The following is a 22628-nucleotide window of genomic DNA, read 5'->3' as shown; positions in this document are numbered from 1 at the left end:
AAGCAGTTAGGCATGTGATCAGCCATCTTTATCATTGTTTTTCCATTGCAGGAGTCCCACATGCACTTAAGACAGATAATGGACCGGCTTATACATCTTTTTCCTTTACGTCCTTCTGCATTGAATTTGGTATTGCCTATTCCACTGGCATCCCTTATAACCCTATGGGACAAGCTATCATTGGACAAGCTATTCGTACCCTCAAGATGCTCCCATCTAAACAAGAAAAGGGAGTGTTGGGGTTTGCGTGACTCTTTACACGACTCACGCAGGCTCGCTTAGATGCAACAATACATACATACAATTGCCCGCAATTTTCATATTTTTTTAATCTTACCCCAGCAATGCGTTTCTGGCACACATAGAAAGCATGGATAACTAACAGACTGACTGACAAGGACGAGAGCTCTCTCTCTCCACAGTGATGTGGAAGGGCTTAGATGGCATCTGAAGGGCCTGGGTTGGGTCAAGGTTTGGGCTTCCAGGTATGCTCTCGTCATTCCAGATGCAGACCCAACAGCAGAGGAGTGGATCCCAACCAGAAACATCTATGACCTGGAGAACCAAGAAGAGAAAGAACAAACAACGATGATGTCACCGCCACTGTCGGCCCAGAAAGATTGGCCAGATGTCAGCAGCCCTGCAGACACTGATGACAGCCATGTCCCTCCTGACCGTGACACCAGAGACGGCAGACACCGCACCAGTGCCACAGGCGGATTGGCTTGTCTTGGGTGATGTACAACACCTAGAGCCTGACAGAACTGGACAATGGGCTTGTATGCTTCTCCCATGGCTACCCGACTCATATGGTGGCCTGGGGAAAGGCCCTGTTTTCCGCTTGTAGGCAATGCCTCTAGATTAATAGGTGAAAAACCAACATGCCCACCTGCCAAAGTTAGTGAGGCAGTGCTTCGGGACATGACTTTTCTTGTATATACCTTTCCTCTGTGCCTTTCTTTACTAGATACCAAAGGATGTGTACAATTGAAACCACAGATTTATGACATCCTACCTCCTTGAACATGACTTTCTTGAGTGGGTCAAACACCATGTTGTCTTTTCTTGGTTTTGGCCCCTGTCGGACCTAGTTCTTACTATTTTACTTTTGTTTGCCTTTGTTCTATTTTATACACTCTGTAATCTCATTAATTAAGAGAGTTATTGTTGATGTTAAAGTTAGTTTGATGTGATGAGCGATTCCCGCTAAACAAGAAAAGGGAATTGTTAGGGTCCGGAGAGGAATCTCGCACAGCGCAATCAGGAAGTAAAGAGACCTTAATGTCCGAGATACCCGGATGTATTTTTCTACAACCAGCACTAACCTCATGAGCAGAAGCTCTGGTCGTATTGAGGACTCATTATCAATGGGAGATATCATTATCTCCTTCCCTTATTGGCTATGTGTGTGACCTCATAACCCTATGTAAGCAGTGGGGACCAGGAAGTAGGTGGAGTTCATTGGTAGTTCAATGGGAGTTCAATAAGAGTCAGTAAGAGTGCAGGAGGAGTGCAGCATGTGAATACACGGAATAAAGTCTTGTGCTTGCAAACTGCTGTGTCTGGGCGCTCTGTTAGACATGAGAACCACTGCTCAGAAAGGCAGTGGCCAGAAATCTTTGAGGACTTATGATTGGGTAACATTTCTGAAGGCCTGGGACTAGGTAAGACTGGCAATCAGTAACCTCTGGGTGGGAGGTTACAAAAAATGAAAAAAGTGAAATCACCACACAAAGAAGAAATTGAAGCAATCATTTGGAAATATGCCACTCAGTCTGCCAATATGATTAAAATAAGTAAATAGCTATAAAAATATAAATTACTCATATTAACAAATTAGGAAATAGAATGACTAAATAGTCCCATCTTAGAAAAAATCCAGAATCAGAGTTCACTAGTAAATTTTACCAAGGATTCAAAGAACAATTAATTCCAATACTATATGAACTATTTGGGAAAAAAAGGTGAAGAAGGTATTCTACCTGATTCCTTTTATGACACAAATATGGTACTGATACCTAAATGAGGAAGAGCTAAAACAGAGAGAAAATTATAAACCAATTTCCCTAATGTATATTGATGCAATTCACTTCACTCAGTATCAATTCACATAAGCCTTTCCAGACTTTTCTGAAATCAGCATGTTCACAATTTCTTATTAAAAAGTAACATTTCATTATATTCATGTACCATAACTTGTTCAGCCATCCCCCAACTAATAGGCATTCACTCAATTTCCAATTGCTTGCAACAACAAAAAAAGATGAGACAAATAATTTAGCACATACAGGTCCTTTTCTTTCTTTTTTAATATGTTTGGGATATAGGCCCAGAGAGATTACTAGATCAAAAAATATGCAGTTTTATAACACTTTGGATAGTTCCAAATTGCTTTTCAGAATAGCTGGATCAGTTCACTCCACTAACCATGTATTAGTGTCCCAGTTTGATTACATCCTCTTCAACATTTATCATTATCTTTTCCTGTCATCTTAGCCAATCTGAAAGGTGTAGAGTGTTATCTCATTGTCTTAATTTGCATTTCTGTAATCGGTAGTGATATAGAGCATCTTTTCATATGACTAGAGATGGCTTTGATTTCTTTATCTGAAATACTATTCATATATTTTGACCATTTATCAATTGGGGAATGACTTATATTCTTATAAATTTGACTCAGATTTCTATATATTTGAGAAATGAACCCTTTGTCAGAAACACTGGCTATAAAAATTGTTACCCAGTTTTCTGCTTCTCTTCTAAATCTTGGCTACATTGTTTTTGCTTAAACAAAACCTTTTTAATTTAATGTAATAAAAATTATCCACTTTACATTTCATAATGTTCTTTAGTTCTTCTTTGGTCATAAATTCCTTCCTTTCCCTGAGATCTGACAGGTATATCTTGCTCTCCTGATTTGCTTATAGTTATCACCCTTTAGGTCTAAATCATGAACCCATTTTGACCTTATCTTGATATAGAGTATTACATGTTGGTCACTGCCTAGTTTCTACCATACTAATTTTCCAATTTTCCCAGCAGTTTTTGTCAAATAGTGAGTTCTTACCCCCAAAGCTGGAGTCTTTGAGTTTCTAAAAAACTAAATAACTATAGTTATTGACTGTTATTTCTTGTGAACCTAAGCTACTGATCTACTACTCTATTTTTAGCCAGTACCAAATGGACCTACATGTGCAAAAATATTTATAGCAGCCTTTTTCATGGTGGCAAAATATTGAAAATTGAGGGGATGCCTATCAATTGGGAAATGGTAAACAAGCTGTGGTATATGAATATAATGGAATGTTATTTTGCAATAAAAAATAATGACCAGGCAGATTTCAGAAAAAAAACTGGAAAGACTTGTATGAACTGATGCAAAATGAAATGAACAGAAACAAGAAAACATTGTACATGATACTATGTATCATATATATACATAGTATCAGCAACACTGTGTGATAATCAACTATGAATCATTCAGCTCTTCTCAGCAATACAATGATCCAAAAAAAGTACAAAAGACTCAGGAAGGAAAATGCTATACCCATGCAGATAAAGAACTGATAGATTCTGAATGCATATCAAAGCATTTTTTCACTACTTTATTCTTTTTCATGTTTTTTTCTTTTGATCTGTTTCCACAACTGTGATTAATATGGAAACATGTTTTATGTGATAACATATGTATCGCCTATGTAAAACTGCCTACCTTTTTCAAAAAGAAGAAAGGAGAAGAGGGAAGAAGGGAGAAAAAATTAGAACTCAAAATCTTGTAAAAATGAATGCTAAAATTTGTTTTGTCATATAATTGGGGGAGAAAAGAAAATACTATTTTTAACAAAGAGGTGGGGGTACAAAGAAAACCAAAAACAACTCCTGCCTTCAAGGAGTTTATATTCTAATAGAGGAGAAAACATAAATAAGTAAGTATACACAAAATGTGTACATAGCAAGTTAAAAGTAATATCAGAGGGTGAGGTTCTACCTGCTTAGAGGAGCAGGAAAGGCCTCCTGTAGAAAGTGACTTTTGAAGGAATTAATAAAATTTTTAACAAATGCTTACTATGTGCAATAAGTCACTGCTCTCAAGAAGTTCACATTCTGATGAAGGAGACAAGATGTATATGGAAGATTTCAGCTATAAGTCTGCTAGAATGATCCCATGGTCCTTAGGCAAAAAAGTTGCTGATGTCTCTTCTATAATGTCATTTCCAAAGATTTAAAAAAAAATGTATCAGTTTCTGATGTTGAACTATTCAACAGTGTCAAAGACTAGTAGCCTAAACTTTTCTTTCTGGATCTCCCATAACTGGCTATTGCACTTAGAGGAGCAATTGCCCAGCTACATCTATCTCCACAGGGGATGCTAAGGATACTGGGCTAGAAATATTGCTATTTCCCAAGAGTCTTAAGTTCAGTTGAGTCCTGGGCTGTCCCATCAGAATCTCATAGGTGATAGTGGTTAAAATGTTATTAGTTTGACTTGCCTAGAACATGAGACCTCCTCTCTCTATCTCTGTCTCTGTGTCTGTCTGTCTGTTGTCATTGCTTCAGCAAGGCTTGCTTGCCTTCCCTTTCTGTGAATTGAATTATAATTTGATCTTGAAGAAAGTCATGAATTCTCAAGACATGGAGGTGAGGAGAGAGAACATCCAAGGAATGTGAGACAGCCAGTACAAATGCATGGAGATGCAATATAATAGTGTCATGTGTAGGAAATAGTAAGTAGACCACTATGACCAGACCATAGAGCATATGAAGTGAAAGCTATAAGGAAACTGAAGGCAGAAAGGGACAGGTTATGAAATCTTTAAAAGACAGACAGACAAGTTTATATATAACAATAGCTATACATTTACATAGAATTTTTGCAAGGGACTTTACAAATGTTATTTTTTTGTTAATTTTTTAATTTTTTGCTGAGACAATTAAAGTTCAGTGACTTCCCCAGGGTCACACAACTAAGAAATATTAGCCTTCTGAGGCCAGATTTGAACTCAGGTCCCTCCTGACTTCAGAGCTAGTGCTCTATCCACTGTGCCATCTAGCTGCCCTACATGTTAGTTCACTTTATCCTCACAACAGTCACAAATAATGAGACACAACTGCAATTGACCAAACAACAAGAACTTCCTATTTAATACAGTACTTTCTCTCTAAGATTATTTCCATTTATTCTGTCTATATCTTGTTTGTAAATAGTTGTTATATATGTTGGTTCCCCATTAGACTGAGAGCTACCTGAAAACAGGTGCTATTTTTTTTCCCTTTCTTCATCCACAAAGCCTAATAAAATGCCTGATACATAAGTGCTTAACAAATGTTTATTGACTTGACTTGAATAAGTTTGAAGATGGGGTAAAGCAAAATTCCTGGAAGGTAGGTGCTATTTTATCCTCATTTTACAGATGTGGAACCTGAAGCATAATCTTAATTAAGTAATATATCTAGAGTCTCATAGCTAGTAAGGGTATGAGGCTGGATTTGAAATTGGTCTTCTTGATTTCAGATATCCAGTACTCTATCTGCTATGCCATTTTGCTATTTTATAATATTTCCATCCTAGAAGTAATAGATTATTATTGTTGTTATTAAACAACAGGAAAGAACATCTCAGACATCAATCCCCCACAGAAAGTTAAGAATTAGAATTTATCTTTCTTTTTTTATTATAGCTTTTTATATACAAAACATATGTATGGGTAATTTTTCAACATTGACCCTTGCAAAAACTTCTGTTTCAACTTTTCTCCTCCTTCCCTCCACCCCTCTCCCCTAGATGGCAGTAGTCCCATACATGTTAAATATGTTAAATACAATATATGTATATATATTTACACAATTATATTTTGCACAAGAAAGATTGGATTTTGATAGAAGATAAAAATAACCTGAGAATAAAAAAATGCAAGCAAACGATAATAGAAAGAATGGAAACATTATGTTGTGGTTCATACTCATTTCCCAGTGTTTTTCTCTGGGTGTAGCTGGTTCTGTTAATTCCAGATCAATTAGAACTGATTTGGATCTTCTCATTGTTAAAGAGAGCCATGTCCATCAGAATTGATCATCATATAGTATTGCTGTTGAAGTGTATAATGATCTCCTGGTTCTGCTCATATCACTTAGCATCAGTTCATGTATGTCTCTCCAAGCTTCTCTGTATTCATCCTGCTAGTCATTTCTTACAGAACAATAATACAGAATTTATCTTTCAAACCAAATCAATATATACTTTAATATTCAGTGACTGTAATGCAAAAATGGGCATAAAAATGGCAAAATAATATTTTAGGAAATGTAGTTCAGAATTAAGAAATAAAAGCAGTCAAAAACTTATAGATTTCTCAAAAATCTCACACCTTTTTAAAAGAGAGAGAGAATTGGAAAGTACTAGATGTGGTAAACACATCAAACACATAAATATAAGTTAACTTTATCTTAAAGAATAGAAAATTATTTATTACCACCATGGGATCATTTCAAAACCAGCTTCCTCTTTGCAACTAAGTCATTGATATTTGGAGCAAAAGTCAACAAGAGTACCAAACATACTCTTCCCTTCTCTCTTTTGGCATTGAAACCACTCTAGTGAAAGCCCTTATCAATTTATGCCTGAATTACTGCAATAGCCTGCTAGTAGATCTGAAGTTTTCCCCTGCTTATCAACAATCCATCCATCCTCCAGATACCAAAGTGATTTCCTAAAGCACAGGATCATTCATGAATAGGGACTCAATAAACTACAGTGGTTTCCTATTGCTTCCAAGAGTAAATACAAAATACTCTGTCATCCAAAGACTTTCATATCAGATATTTGTAACAAAAACAGCAGAATTTAGGGAAAATCAACATATAACATCCAGGAGAAATATAAAGTATACATTATTGGCCAATTATAAGGGGCTTAATAAGGTCAAATTATTTGCTTCTTATATATAAAAATATCAGTTTTTTTATGACTGAAACTTTTATTTGGGTAATTTGAAAAAAAAAAAAAAAGCTTGGGTTAAGAAAGTATGATGGGGTGAATTTAAATATATATATAGCTGTGTAGGGAGAGATAAAAAAGTACATTTATACTAATGAGTTACAAAAGAAACTAGCAGAGGGAGGGTGAATAATGCTAAAAAAAAAAAAAAAAAAAAAAAAAAAAAAAAAGGTTGAATCCCTCTTTTATCCTCCCCTATCCCCTTGCCCTGTTTTCTTTCTGAATTTACAAGACTTTTATGCTATATATACATATATGTGTGTGTGTGTGTGTGTGTGTGTGTGTGTGTATAGCATAAAAGGAATTCAGAGGGAACAGTAGTTTAAGGTTCAGGAGGATAAGGTAAAGAATAGAAGTAAAGCAGAGGAGGGAGGAGGGTTAGGAATTGGGTGAGAAGAATAGTGAGGAAAAAGAGGGAGGAGAAAAATATATAACAAGCAATTATATCTTAGAATGAAACTGAGATGAATTTACCATAAAAGAAAACTGATATATTAAAATTGTGAATTCAACAATATATTGCTTTCAGGAAATGCTATAAAAATGAGAGATATACACAAACATGAAATAAAGCTAAGGAATATAATATATTATGTAAATAAAGGCAGAGGCAGTAATCATGATCTTAGGAAAAGTTAAAACTAAAATGGATTTAATCAAAAGAGAAAAAATTAGGGAAAGTATATCAGCCATCTTAATCAATATTGTTTTAAAGTATTTAAATTTTAAAATCTAGTAATTTTAGTATAAGATTGGAATATTACTGTGGTGTAAGAAATGATGAGCTAGGGAATTTAGAAAAATATGGAAATATTTGATCTTAGGAAGGAAGATGCTATTCCCCTTTAGGAAAACAAGAGGACAAATAGAAATAAGCATAGTATGGTCTTACATATAAGTGTATAATATTCATGTATATACATGTATATGTATGTATATACATTTAATTGTAATGGGGTTCTACCCCTACTTATAGTAGGGATGGGGGAAAGAATGAGGGGAAGGAAATAAAGTAAAAAGTCTACAGTAGGGAACTAAAGAAAACCCATAAGAAAGCAAAGATGGACATCTCTGAACAGAATGTATGGTATTTATTATATTATATTTTGAATCCTCTCTTATGTGCCTATGACTATGATGCAAAGATGGACATCTCTGAACAGAATGTGTGGTATTTATTATATTATATTTTGAATCCTCTTTTATGTGCCTATGGCTATGACAATGTTCATTTTTTTCTTTCCTTATTTTGTATTTACGTATAAAATAAATAACAATATTTCACAAAGAAGAAGAAGAAGCAAATGTAGTGATCATGATTTAAAAGTTATAACTAAAATATATTTAATCAGAGAAAAATGGGGAAGCTGTACTATGCATCAGTCAAATTATTCAATATTGTTTTAGACCTTTTGAAATAACTAGATAATGTAAAATACCCAAGAGAATTCCTGTCAAAAAACCCACAAGAATTATTCAAATATAAACATAGAAACTTTTTATACAAATAAAGTTAGATCTAAATTGAAGCTATATTTACCATGGATTGGTAAAATAAAGTTAGATCTAAATTGAAGCTATATTTACCATGGATTGGTAAAGCCAATATAATTTTTTAATGACAATTTTAATTAATTAATCTATTTATGTAATGCCATCCTGTAGAGGGCTGAAATGCTGTATGATTGATTAAACAAGGTGTTGATAATACAATGGTTATCTAGTTTAGCATAGTGATTAGTACTGTTCTCTAGTTCAGTATGATTGATTTAATCTTACCACAAATAATGGTTCCCTAGTTATAATGATGGTTTATACTCAGTATACTGTAAATAATCTAATTATAATAGAGCATATAAACTGGCACCAACTCAGCCAGGGTCAGATTCAGAGAAGACAGAGGATTGGAGGCTGGAACTCAAGCTCTTGGAGCCAAGGAGAGACATTCATCCATCTCACACCAGCATGGTAGCAGGCCTGTCTTCCTTCATTTCTCCACTGAGATCAAGGCCTGTCTGAGCCAGAGACAGACTCAGAAGGGAACTGGAACAAACTGGGGGAAGACAGTCCCTGGAGACTAGAGCTCAAGCTTCCGGACTCCAGACTTCAAGACAGAGACCATAGTGATAGCCCCACTGACTCCCCCACAGAAACCAAGACACATTCTGAAGGCCTCCAGAAAGGTAGCCAAGCCCCAGGCAAGGAGATAATAAAGACTTTTGTACTTTATCACCTGGCTATTCTCCTGGTGACTACTTAGCTGAAACAAAGGCTACTCTAAAGACTTCCAGAAAACCAACCAGAACACTACACCATCCCATTTAAATTACTAAAAATAATCATCTTACTGAGTTAGAAAAAGTAATAACAAAGTATATTAAGAAGAACAAAAGTTCAGGAAGGGAAAAAAAGATGTAAAGGAAGTAGATTCAGCAGTATCAGACATTAAACCATATTATAAGGTGAAAGCATTATTGAAATATAAAATGGATGATTTTGATTATTTTCAATTAAAATGTTCTTGTATAAATAAAACCTATGCAGCCAAGAATAGAAATAACATAGGAAAATGGGGGAAATTTTTCATAGACAATCTCTCAGATAGAATGGGATTTGGTTGGAAATAATCTAGGAAATATGAACTAATGTTATGCCACAGTTCTCTTTAACTGTCCTGGCTCAGTTTCCCTGCACTAGTTTCCCTTGTCTCAGTTTCCTTAACTGTTCTGTCTCAATCCCCTAAACTGTAAAAACCCCTCTGGTCCATTAAGACTGAGGATTATTTGCTCTAAGGTTGTAAATTGTTGACGCAAGCAAGATAAACAAGAGAGTAGACCTCTTTCTGTCCTCAAGAATTTACAATATCCCTCTAAAATATTCCAAGATACCACACTGACATCTTTACCTCTGTGTATTCAGACATCCTGTCTCTGGATTTTTAGGATTTATGGTCTCCCCCCAACCTGACAGAAGTTTTTCGCGCTTCTTACCCCTTCTTTGTTTCTAAAAGGTATTTAAGAAGTTGAGTTTCTCCCATTCATTGCTGGAGGCTGGCTACTGGCTACTGGACGCTGGATTCTTTGAGATGACAGTCTCCTCCAGCCCTTGTACCAACATGGATTCCTTGGTCCCAGTACATCTTTATCTCTATCTGACTGGATAATTTGAGACGAGAGTCCTGTCCAGTCAATTATACTCTCCAATTAATAAAATATTGAAAACTCTCTAATCTCTCTCCTGCCTCAGTTTCTCCGGCATTACGCTAGTTGATTTAGAAAAACATGAAGACTTGGACTGATGAAAAAAGATGTTAGATAACAAATGGAAATGAACATAGATGATCTTACACATAAATGATCCTAGATGTCAATGTATATCTATATAAATATAGATATACATGTGTTTGTATATATATAAATACACATATGTGTATTTATATATACATATATGCCATATGCATATCCTCACACAATTATAACTTTCTTTGGGTTGGGGAGGGAAGGGGAAAAATAAAGGAGACACAGAAGATAACAAAAAAGACAACCTACAAAGAAACAAAGAAAACAATTATTTAAAAGCAATATGTTGTATTTATTATATAGGTTTTCTTAAAATGGAAATTTATTACTTTATAGTGAATCCTCTTATATTCTGCTGTGTACTTGGCAATATTTTTTCTTTTTTATTTTATAATTAAGTTTAAAATAAATTTAAAACATTTTTTAAAGCTCTTCATAACCTAACACTCTCTTACCTTTTCAGTCTTACTATTTTTTCCTCCTCAAGCATTCTCCAATTGAGTGACACTGGTCTTCTAGCTGTTTCACAAACCTAAAATTCTCTCTCCTCTCAGCATTACTTTCTTTAGCTGTCCCGCAGGCCTAAAATGCTCTGCTTTCTTCTGTTAAGAATAGTGATTTCCCTGGCTTTCTTTGAATTCCAACAAAATCTCACCTTTCCCCAACTCCTCTTAATTCCAGTGTCTTACCTCTGTTAATTATTCCCTACATATCCTGAACACAGCTTGATTTGTACATATTCTTTATATATACAAATATATATCTTCCCCATTAGATCATAAGTAAGTTCCTTGAAGTGGGAACTGCCTTTTGTTTTGTTTTGTCTTTTATACCCCAGTACTTAGTACAGTACTTGACACATAGTAATGCTTAATAAATCTTTCTTCATTGATTAATAATCATTGACTCTTAGAGAAGCTTAATTAATGGAAAACAGCTTCAGTCAGCATGAAGAAAAATGAGGCATCCATAGAATACAACAACTTACAAAACAAGTTCCTTTGGGAAATATTTCCAGGTCGAGACCAATTATATAGTTGGGTTTTTTTTTTCTCACCATACAGATCTAGCCAGCAGAACACACCATTATTATGGTAAGCAGACATGACTAGGCTTAGAACTTTCAGAAGCCCTCACCTGCTTCCAACTAGGATAATATTTCTTAACCTTTTTGTGTGATGAATCCTTTCAGTATTCTGAGTCCAAGAATGTTTTAAAATGCACATATACTAACTGCTTCATTGTTCCTCAGTCTAGAATATAGAATTCGTTTCAAAACAAAAAAGCCCAACTGGACAACAGAGAGATAGAGAGAGAGAGAGAGAGAGAGAGAGAGAGAGAGAGAGAGAGAGAGAGAGAGAGAAAATGAGAATGAGAATACAGGGCCATAGGAAATGAATGTAAACTGCTTGCATTTTTGTTCTTCTTCCCAGGTTATTTATACCTTCTAAATCCAATTCTCCTTGAGCAACAAGAAAACTGTTCGGTTCTGCACACATATATTATATCCAAGATCCACTGCAATCTATTTAACATGTATAGGACTGCTTGCCATATTTGGGGAGAGGGCGGAGGGAGGGAGGGGAAAAATTGGAACAGAAGTGAGTGCAAGGGATAATGTTGTAAAAAACTACCCTGGCATAGGTTCTGTCAATAAAAAGTTATTTTAAAAAAAATAAATAAAAATAAAAATAGCTTCAGACATTTAAAAAAAAATTACCCTGGCATGGGTTATGTCAATAAAAAGTTATTATAATAAAAAATAAAATAAAAAAAAAAGAGAGAGAGAATACAGGGCCAGATGAATTTGCAGGAATGTTGCCACTCATTATTTTTTAACCATCATGGAATACCTTTATCCTATTATCTCTGCTTCATGATCCATGATTTGACTGGCTTCCTAGAACCAGGCAACTGTTTGCACTAAATTGTCTCTTTGATGTGCTTGAATTAAATAATGAATTCTTCAATTAATTCCAATACTATGCAAACTATTTGGAAAAATAAGAAAAGAAGGAGTTCTATCAAATTCCTTTTGTGACAGAGACATGGTAGTAATCCTTAAACCAAGTAGTGTAATGGGCTGAGGCTTGAGTTCATGCACTGAGGTCCCAAGCACATGAGGTTAAATAGTAATTGGACTATACTCTATTAATATACATGATTGGATAAAGAATGGTCCCTGCCCACTCTCTGTGCAAGTCCTGATGTGTTGTATAGGAAATGATGAAATTGGTGGGTGGAGACAGGGGAAAGTCGGGAACTATATGAACACAACTACAAAACACTTTCCACACAATAAAGTCAGATCAAAACAACTTAAAGAATATCAAGTATTCATGGATAGACCAAACAAATATAATAAAAATGACAATTCTGCCTAAATTAACCTACTTATTCAGTGGCTTACCAAGAAATTACTTTACAGAATTAGAAAAAAATAACAAAGGCATCTGGAAAAACAAAAGGTCAAGAATTTTAAGGGAATTAATGGAAAAATGCAAATGAAGGTGGCCTACTTTTACCAGACCTAAAACTACATTATAAAGCAGTAGTCATCAAAAACATTTGGTACTGGCTAAGAAACAGAGTATTTGATCAGTGGAATAGGTTAGGTTCACAAGACAAATAATCAGTGACTATAGTAATTAGTGTTTGATAAACACAAAGACCCCAGCTTCTGTGTAAGAATTCACTATTTGACAAAATTTTCTGGGAAAATTAGAAAATAATACAGCAGAAACTAGGAATTAACTAATACCTAACATCCTATACCAAAATAAAATTAAAAGTGTTCTTATTTCTTTCTCAAGTGATTTAGACATAAAGAGTAGTACTATAAGCAAATAAGAAGAACAAAGGATAATCTCCTCTCAGATCTATGGAGAAGGAAGGAATTTGTGGCCAAAGAAGAACTAGAATATGTTATGAAATGCAAAATGGATAATTTTGATTATATTAAGGTAATTTTTTTTTTGTACAGACTAAACTAGTGCAGACAGGATTAAAAGGGAAGCAGAAAACTGGGGGAAAATTTTACATTCAAGAGTTCTGATTAAGACCTCATTTATAAATAGAGAAGTGACTCCAATTTTTAAGAATACAAGCCATTGTCCAACTGATAAATGGTCAAAGGATATGAATAGACAATTTTCAGATGAAGAAATTGAAACCATATCTAGTCATATGAAAAAGTGCTCTAAATCACTATTGATCAGAGAAATGCAAATTAAGACAACTTTGAGGTACCACTACATACCTCTTAGATTGGCTAAAATGGAAGGAGAAGATGATGATAAATGTTGGAGGGGATATGAGAAAACTGGAATACTAATATATTATTGGTGGAGTAGTGAAATGATCCAACCATCCTGGAGAGCAATTTAGAGCTATGCCCAAAGAGCTGTCAAATTGTGCATATTTTTGATCCAGCAGTGTCTCTGCTGGGTCTATAATCATAAAAAAGGAAAAATCATGTGCAAAAATGTTTGTAGCAGCCTTTTTTGTAATGGCAAGGAGAAAATGATGGATGCTCATCAACTGGAGAATGATTGAATAAATTATGGAATATGTAAATTCATCTGGTCCTGGGGATTTTTTCTTAGGGAGTTGATTAATAGCTTTTTTCTAAAATGGGACTATTTAAGTAATCTATTTCTTCCTCTGTTAATCTGGGCAATCTATATTTTTGTAGGTATTCCTCCATTTCATTTAGATTATTAAATTTGTTGGTATATAGCTGGGCAAAATAACTCCTAATTATTGCTCTAATTTCCTCTTCATTGTTGGAAAGTTCTCCCTTTTCATTTTTAAGACTAACAATTTGATTTTCCTCTTTCCTTTTTCTAATCAAATTTACTAAAGGTTTTTAAGAGTCAAAGACAGATCAGGCCGGTGTGGTCAGGATGTGAACAGAGGCCTAAGTGGCCCTGAGATCTGTGGACGTGATTTGATATGAGTAAACAGGGACCACCTTCGTGAGCGGGAACTCTGAAGTCGCATCAGGAATGGGAAATGTCTCTGTCTCTGATCAGCTGTGCATGTGACCTCATAGACCCAATATAAACTCTGAGCTTGACCCTTTTCACCTAGAGCTCTGCTGGGAGTAGGAACTAAGAGTGCAGGAGGTAATACTTCTCCATCATCATTGTATATATATATATATATATATATATATATATATATATATATGTAAGTATGAACATTAATTTTTTAAATTAATCACAAATGTATTTTCATAAACTAAGGCTAGTATATGTTTGAGAAATTATTAGCAATATGTATCTGTATTTTAGAACAAAATTTTTTCAGTAATGTATAAATGACAGAAGATGTAAAAATGCTGATGGCAATGCAGCAGAGTCTTCACTACCAGATTTTAGTACATCTAAACTGACAAGAAAAAGAAAATATGTTGAATCATTTTTGCAATATGGATTTACTTCTAATAATGATGATGTTGTGGAAAAAATCTCTTTGCTTAATTTGTAATAAAGTATTGGCTTCGGAGTAGCAGTACACCAGCCAAACTAAAATTACATCTTATTACCAAGCATGCAGCACACTGCAATAAACCAAAGGAATAGTTTGAATAGTTTTTTAAATCTTAAAAAAAAAAAAAAAGAAAAACAATGTTTTGAGAAATCTGTTGCTATAAACAAAAAGTATTTATTTGCATTTTATGAAACTTATTTAATTGCAAAAATCAAAAAGTCCTGTAAAAGAGGAGGTCTGTTACCTGCTGCTATTAAAATATCAGAAATAGTTCATGGGGAAAAAGCATGTGGATGAAATTCATAGAATTCCTTTACCAAATGATACTATTTCCAAAATAATTTCTGAATTTAGCAATGGCCAATTCCAGCAGTCCAAGCTTAAGGGCAATGCAAAGTTTGCAATTCAATTAGGTGAAAGAACTGATATCTCTAACATGATATAATTGTTACTTTATGTTTATGAAGGAAATATATATGAGGGATTATTGTTTTGTTACCTGTAGTGTTCTTGGTGGTTTTCTAGAGGTCTCTGGGGCAGCCTTCTTTTCAGAGACAGATTCACTTCATCTCATACCCAAGACTCTGGAAGATCTCTAAGAAAGCTAATCCAGGGCCTGGGCAAGAAAACTAGATTGTGAAGGAGACAATAAAGGATTTGGACTTTAACACCTGTCTCTGAATCCCAGGGCTTGTGCTTCAGCCTCCAGCCACTACAAAGATGGACCATGTTATGAATCTGTCTCTGTGTTCCTTCCGAGTCTGAGTCTGAGACCCTTCAGAGCTCTGGCTCTGACTCTGGCTGTGTTTGTTGCAGTTTTATATGCTCTACACTGAGTGTCAACTGATCGTTATATCACTAGGAAACCATTAATTGCTACAAGATAAAATCAATCATACTGAACTTAGAGAATGATTGAGCACCGAGCTAAACTAGATAAACATTTTCTTATCAATTCCACTGACTTTACACCTTGTAAGAATCTTTGTTTTAAGTAAAGAGTTCTGGCCATCACAGGTTACCCTTTGGAAGAGCACACACAGAGGAAAAGCTATGTATCTTAAAGTAGATAAATTTTTCACAAATGAAGATTTACAGTTGAAAAATTATGTTGGGAGTCTGTGCAGATGTTGTGGGAGCAATAATGCGCAAGAATGTTGTATTTGTATTCAAAATTAAAGCTGGTAGCAATGAACATAATACTTTTATTTACTGCCTGATCTATCAGGAGGCATTCATAGTCCAAAAAAAAAAAAAAAAATCGCCAGCATTAAATGTGCTTCTGGGTACTATCAAAATTGTTAACATCATTAAAAGCCCTTAACAATCCTTTGTTTTCAAACCTTTGCATCTTTAAAAAATGGCAAAAAAAAAAAAAATTATACATATATACCAAAAATTTTTTAACAAATTTCTCAATTTATTTATATATATGTTTATATATTTGTGTATAAATATAATATTTTCTATTTAATATATTATATAAATAATTATAATTATTTATATAATATATTAATAAATTATTATATATAATAAATATAAATAAATACCAGTTTATTATTGGTAAATGTTTTATTTCTATACCTGTTTTATATCCCTATATACTTGGAGTTGCACAAAAGTTTTTCAAACGAAAAAAGGTCACAAGTGGAAAAAGTTTAAGAAGCCCTGGACTATATGATTTTTATTACAAGAGAAGGTTTACATTGCCATTGAGTGGGGGGGATGAAATTTGTGGAGGGAAGATATAGCAATAGTAATAAAGAACCAGTAGGTGGCATTATCAGGCAAGGTTTAGAATCTTAGTGGAGGAGGAAGAAGACACTTGGTAGTGTGATTCATGGGCAGCTAGATGGTGCCAGTGATTAGAGCATCAGACCTGGAGTCAGGAAAACTTGAGTTCAAATTTGACCTCAGACACTAACTCTGTGTAAATGTAACTCTGGGCAAGTCATTTAACCCTGATTGCTTCAGTTTTCTCATCTGTGAAATGAACTCTAAAAGAAAATGGCAAACCACTCAAATATCTTTGCCAAGAAAATCCAAAATGGGGTCATAAAGACAAGGCTAAAAAACAACAAATTTCCCTAAATTCCACCTTTCTTCTCTAGTTGAAACCTACTCATTAGTCATTATCCTAGTTTCACAAAGAATGAATGAGGAGAAAATAATAAGAAATGTTATATATCTTACCAACTTCTTCAGCCTTACATTACTTACTCCCTCATAAGACTGCTAATAGCACAGTTCACTTTTGCCTGAGGGCAGAAAAACCCCAGTTTAAATTATGCATTATTAGGGAAATTTGTCAAAAGCAAATCATAAATCAAAGCCAAAAGAATCCCTTAAAATTTTAACTCTAGCTCTCCTTCTATTCTTAGACAGAAGTTAATGTTTTAAGCCAAAGTTTAAACATTTATCCTCTTTATACTAAAATTGATTCACTAGCTTTTTCTCTTTCTGCTCTTCTGTTTGCATTTAAGAATATACACAAATCATTTATCATCAGCCTTAATTTTCTATCAGAGACAAGCTATCTTTTAAAATAATATGCAAATTAGGAATTATAAGCAATTTAAAGGACAAAGAAAAAGCTTGGAATAAATACTTGTCAGACAGAGAGAGGAATAAAACTCTTCTAGCTTTTACAGAATTCCTAACCTGATAACAATTCATGGTTTCAGACCATTCCAACTATATCTTGTTCTCACAGGTTTAAATGGGTGGAGAAAACAGCCAATGTAGGGATCAACTGCCTGAAATATTTAGTCTCTAGTTTCTGGACTAGCATCAAAAAAATATCTGATGTGCTTTCTCCTTCCCTCCTCTTCCCTTCCCTCTCTACATCTCTAGTGATAGCTAGTTTGCTCTTAGATGCAGTCTCCGAAGCCTTAGACCCCGTATCCCTCTGGAGTGGTAACATAGTAATGTTTGATGGTACTCAGCTTAAGCTACAATGACAAAGTTCTACATAAAACAACTTGCTAAATAGCCTCCAACTTCCATCATTCTCCATCATTCACTAAGATCAAAATCTCTGCCCCTCTGCATCTTCCTTACATGGCTTTGCTTCCACTTCACCTGCTCACAAGTTTCCTTCATGGTAAAGATTTAAAGAACTCAGGGCAGTATGACCTCAAATAAAATCTGAAATTTGCTCTGAGCTTAAAGAAAGCTAAAGAAAGAGAACTGCTCCAGCATCCACTCTCATTCCCTTCTCTTTTGTCCTATGTCTAAACCCTTTTGGTAAAAGTAATATTTTTTGCTAATAGAAGAAGAGAGATTTGCTTCCTGCCCTCCTACATTCCCAGTTCAATTAATATAATCATGAGATATAGTTTCAGATGTCAAGATATTGATGTGGTCATAAGTATTAATACCCAGTGATGTTCTCACAAAGTATAAACACCTAACTCTGAGTCAGAAGGTACAAAGTGAGTGGTTGGACCAGAAATTGGTTATTGCTCAGAAGACTAAAATAGCTAAACCTGAAAGTAGCTAGCTGTTTAAGAGTTTCAGTTTGGAAGAATGCAAGCCAAGAACCAAGTGTCAGAGGAGAAGATGGTCTTTGAGGGGGTATTACACTTGGGATGGGAGGTAGGGATTTTTAATGTATCAGAATTTCCTCTCCTCCTCTACCTTGCAACTGATGGTCAACTCATAAAGATGCTGGTAATACTCTACTGGGAAATGCAGTATCATGGCAGCAAGGTCTTTCAATGTCATCCAACCCTGAATTTTTCCTCTTTTTTTTCCCTTCCTTCCTTCCTTCCTTCTTTCTTTCCTTCTTTCTTTTCTTTTTTCCTTCTTTTCTTTGCTTAAAAATACTATTTGTATATGAGATAGCTCTCTGGGAGGGGGAGGAATTTGGGGGGAAATTATGATGATATGTGTGTGTGTGTGTGTGTGTGTGTGTGTGTGTGTGTGAAAGGAAGAAATAAATAAAAACTTATCTTTTAAGAAGTCAGGCTGAGTGGGACCTTTGACAGGTGCCAAGGTTGACCAGAATAAATGGTCACTAGACTTCTTGGAGGTACCAGTTCTTTCCAGTAGCCATTCACTGCATTTGTTTTAAAAAGCAACTTCTCAGCTGTTATTGGGCCTAAGTCACTACTGAACAGATGAAGCAAGATCATACAATTATCCTTTGTCCAGAGCTGCCTACTGAGTTGGGTGATACAACATGATCCCTCTAACAAGATGGGTATGACATAGGAGGCTTCTCTTGCTAAAGAGAATTGTTACATCTAGAATCATGATTCCCTCGATCTTTCTTGTATTAATATCCTTCACAAACAAGTGATGAATATACCAGAAATGTTTTACTTAATTTAGGCCTTCAATTTAGGCCCTAGAAAACTGCCTTCTCCACTAGCCTAATTGTTTCCCAACTGTAAAGACATGGTTTTTAAGAAATTACATTTTCCCTGGTTTATTCATGGCTCCATTCACCACAAGGGGATCATATATAGCTGAACTTCAGCAATTGTTAACCTGGTAAAAGGGAATAAAAATCTTATTGTTGTAAACTGTGTCCCCTAATCTTTTTTAGGGGGGGAGTGGTGGACGTGGATTAGAGAAATGCTAAAATCTCAACCTCTCCTGGCCTCTGGGAGGCCCCACCCTCCTGTTTCTAGGGGTGATTTCCACCTACAATTCAATTGGAGATCTTGGCCTAGGGCATAACCACCATCTTTTATTGAATTGAAAATTAATCCCTCAAATTCATCTGGAGATTGTTCCCTAGCCTCAGGCCACAAAAACCCAATATAATCAAAGGTTGAAACCCAAACCTTTGCTAAAAAATCCTTCCAAGATTTGGCCTGCTGGGAAATTGTTTCTTCTTAGTGTAATAAACCCATTTTTTCCCACAAACCTCAACTATTGGGACTATGCGATTCTTTCACAAGAATCTGTGGCACCAGCATGGGGATCTCTCACTCTCATTTCTCACACCTCAACACTATTAAATGTACTATGTACCAACTTGCATGGCTGGCATATGAGAGTGTTAAAAGATGAGACAGAGAAAATCTTCATCTACTATATGGATAGCAGCCATGGGGCCTGGAAACACAGACTGAATAACTAGAGACAGAGTGTAATGCCAGAGAAACTGAGGCAAGACAGAGATTGGTTTTTAATCTTTTAATTGTAGAAAGTTTAGGCTAGCCAACCAAATCAAACTCATATTCAAAAATCATTAAGTCCAGACTGACTGAGGAACAGCGTTTACATAGGATTACAACTAAGTCATATAGAAGCAAAAAGAATGTAGTTAGGGCATCAGGCAGCTGTTATACCAAAAAAATGTATATTTCTCACAGCCTAAAGCAATAATAGGATGTACATAATGATGGGATGGGTACAATAGTGGGAGTATAATGAGGGGTAAACTGAAGCAAGATAGAGATTAGAGAGTTTTTAATATTTTATTTGAGAGGGAGAGATTGTGTTGGGAGCATGTTGCCCCCAGGGCTGGTGTCTCAAAGCATCCAGCAGGGAATGTGAGTTTCCTATGAAATATATATATACACACATGGCTCTAAGGGACCAGTAGACTGAGGCAGGGGCGGAGTCTGAGCACTGAGAGTGGGAATGGACCATCACAATCTGGTTCTGACAGGGTTGGGGGCAGGACCATAAATTCTGATAAATTGGGATTAAGAAGAACAATGACAGAATGGAATTAGGCACTGGGCATTCTGATAAATTGGGAAGATCTGGAGTCAATGATGTCTAAGATAAAAAGTCTTTCTCCTTATCTGGACTAAACTTTTACAATTTATAATCTTAGAGTAGCCAGTCCTAAATTATATCAGTCCTACGGAGGAACAATTTAGGGAAACTGAGGCAGGACAACAAAAGAGAACTGTGGCAAGACAATTAGGCAAACTGAGGCAGAACAATAAAAGGAGACTAGTACAACAGGAGTAACAGGATGCATACAATGATGGGAATGGGTTTAGGATGTATACAATGATGGAAATGAGCTTAAGAGGACCTCCTAGGGTCAATATTTTCATGGAATCTTATCTGTAGAAGCACCTCACAGGTATGATGCCTAGGTAAGCAGAAGAATAGAAATAGGCAAGGTCACTTTGATCTAGCGTGTGAAACTAAGTTTAGGCTCTCATGAAAAACTTGGTTCAGCAAGAGAATGAAAAAATATTCAGCTTATCCTGCTTTTTTCTCTTCAAAGGAGAATGATTTTTGGACTGAAAAGGACAGAATGAAAATATCTACAGTACTTATATTGTACTTCAACTACTTGTCACTGTGTATTTATGAGTCTTCTGTGTATAAGCTTCTTTTTTGTGGCCCAGGAAATAAACAGCTGTCCTATCCCTGATCTACTTTGTACATTCAGCAGGGTATGCACATTTTGATAACTTTTTGCTCATAGTTCCAGAGTGCTCTCCAGAATGGTTGGATTCATTCACAATTCCACCAACAATGTATCAGTGTTCCCGTTTTCCCACATCCCCTCCAACATTCAGCATTATCTTTTCCTGTCATCCTAGCCAATCTGACAGGTGGGTAGTGGTATCTCAAAGTTGTCTTAATTTACATTTCTCTGATAAATAATGATTTGGAACACTCTTTCATATAATTAGAAATAGTTTCAATTTCTTCATTTGAAAGTTGTTCATATCTTTTGACCATTAATCAATTGGAGAATGGCTTGATTTCTTATAAATTTGAGTCAATTAGAGAATATATAAGTGATGAGGCATGGTGTTAACTTGACTGGAGTGGAGGGGTCATATTTAAGAACAATCAAAGATCAGCAGAAGAGATATAGTAAGGGACACATGCTAGAGGGATGTTGATGAACAGTAAGGAATTTGAGGGGGGAAAAAAGCTATTCTAGGGATTAAAAGATCTGTTTTTCACTTCTTAATCTAATATTATTAGTCCTGTAACTTTAAGCAAATCCCTTTAATTCTCTGAATTTCAATTTCTCCCATTTCTAAAATAAGAGCAATAATAGTCATATTGCTTCTCTGAAAGGATTATTGTGAATAAAGAACTTTGCATATCATTAAGTATCATGGAAATGGAAGAAAATATCATTGGCTGAGGAGTTTGCCTGGAACCTAATGGACAAAAGGAAGCTATTGTAGATTCTTGAGAAGCAATATGGTATAGTAGGAAGAGCTCTGACATCTGTGTTTCATTCAATGCAATGAGATTCAGTGTCTTTATATGCAAACTAGGGATAACATTATTGATATTATCTAACTCAGGGGGAGGGTGTGAGGAGAATACATTTAATTCTATAGAAACTGTGAACTGTTGTTACTAAGATAAGAAATGATGGGAGATGAAATGATAGAGATTTGAAAAAATCTATCCTGATTGTCTGTGATCTAGTCTCACATTCATTAAAATTAGCTGGAGTTTTAGAAAAAAGGCACCAGAGAAAGAGCTAGGCAAAAACACAAAAGAGGCAAGATTTATTTCTGCAATCCCTCACCACCCTCCCAGTACACTCCTGCTACGCCTCCTCCCAACAGGAACTTTCAGAATCTCCTCCATTTAATTGCACAAACTGTATTTCCCTCCAGACAATCTCAAAATGTCTGGTCTTTCAAGTTACCTTGTCTTTCAAATTACCTCAAGTCAGGAAGGGAGTCGATATGAAAAGTTACTACTACCTTAGTCTGATTTAGCTTAATGTGGGGACACTTCTAGACAATCTTTGAATCTTAAAAAAGAATGACAGCAAGAAACTCTTAAATATAAAACCCTAATATAATAGAATTTCTGACGTAGTAGTCCTAAATACAAGAGTTTGTGGAACAACAAGCCCTTCAAATCACACAATGTAGATGTAG

The 22628-nt window shown here is 35.2% G+C and overlaps 1 protein-coding gene across 1 annotated transcript in view; it reads right to left on the bottom strand.

The window, feature by feature from the left end:
* Positions 1 to 315: 315 nt before the first annotated feature.
* LOC100931331 (putative uncharacterized protein ZNRD1-AS1) overlaps positions 316 to 22628 on the bottom strand; it is a 71375-nt gene continuing 49062 nt past the window's right edge. The window contains exon 3 of the mRNA XM_031965244.1: positions 316 to 555. Coding sequence (XP_031821104.1) covers positions 379 to 555 — 177 coding nt within the window. The 3' untranslated portion in view covers positions 316 to 378. The remainder of the gene's footprint in view (positions 556 to 22628) is intronic.

This window comes from Sarcophilus harrisii, chromosome 4 (genome assembly GCF_902635505.1).
Source record: "Sarcophilus harrisii chromosome 4, mSarHar1.11, whole genome shotgun sequence".
NCBI lineage: Eukaryota > Metazoa > Chordata > Mammalia > Dasyuromorphia > Dasyuridae > Sarcophilus > Sarcophilus harrisii.
Note: the sequence above shows the minus strand (reverse complement) of the source record. Positions and strands in the feature narration are given on the sequence as shown.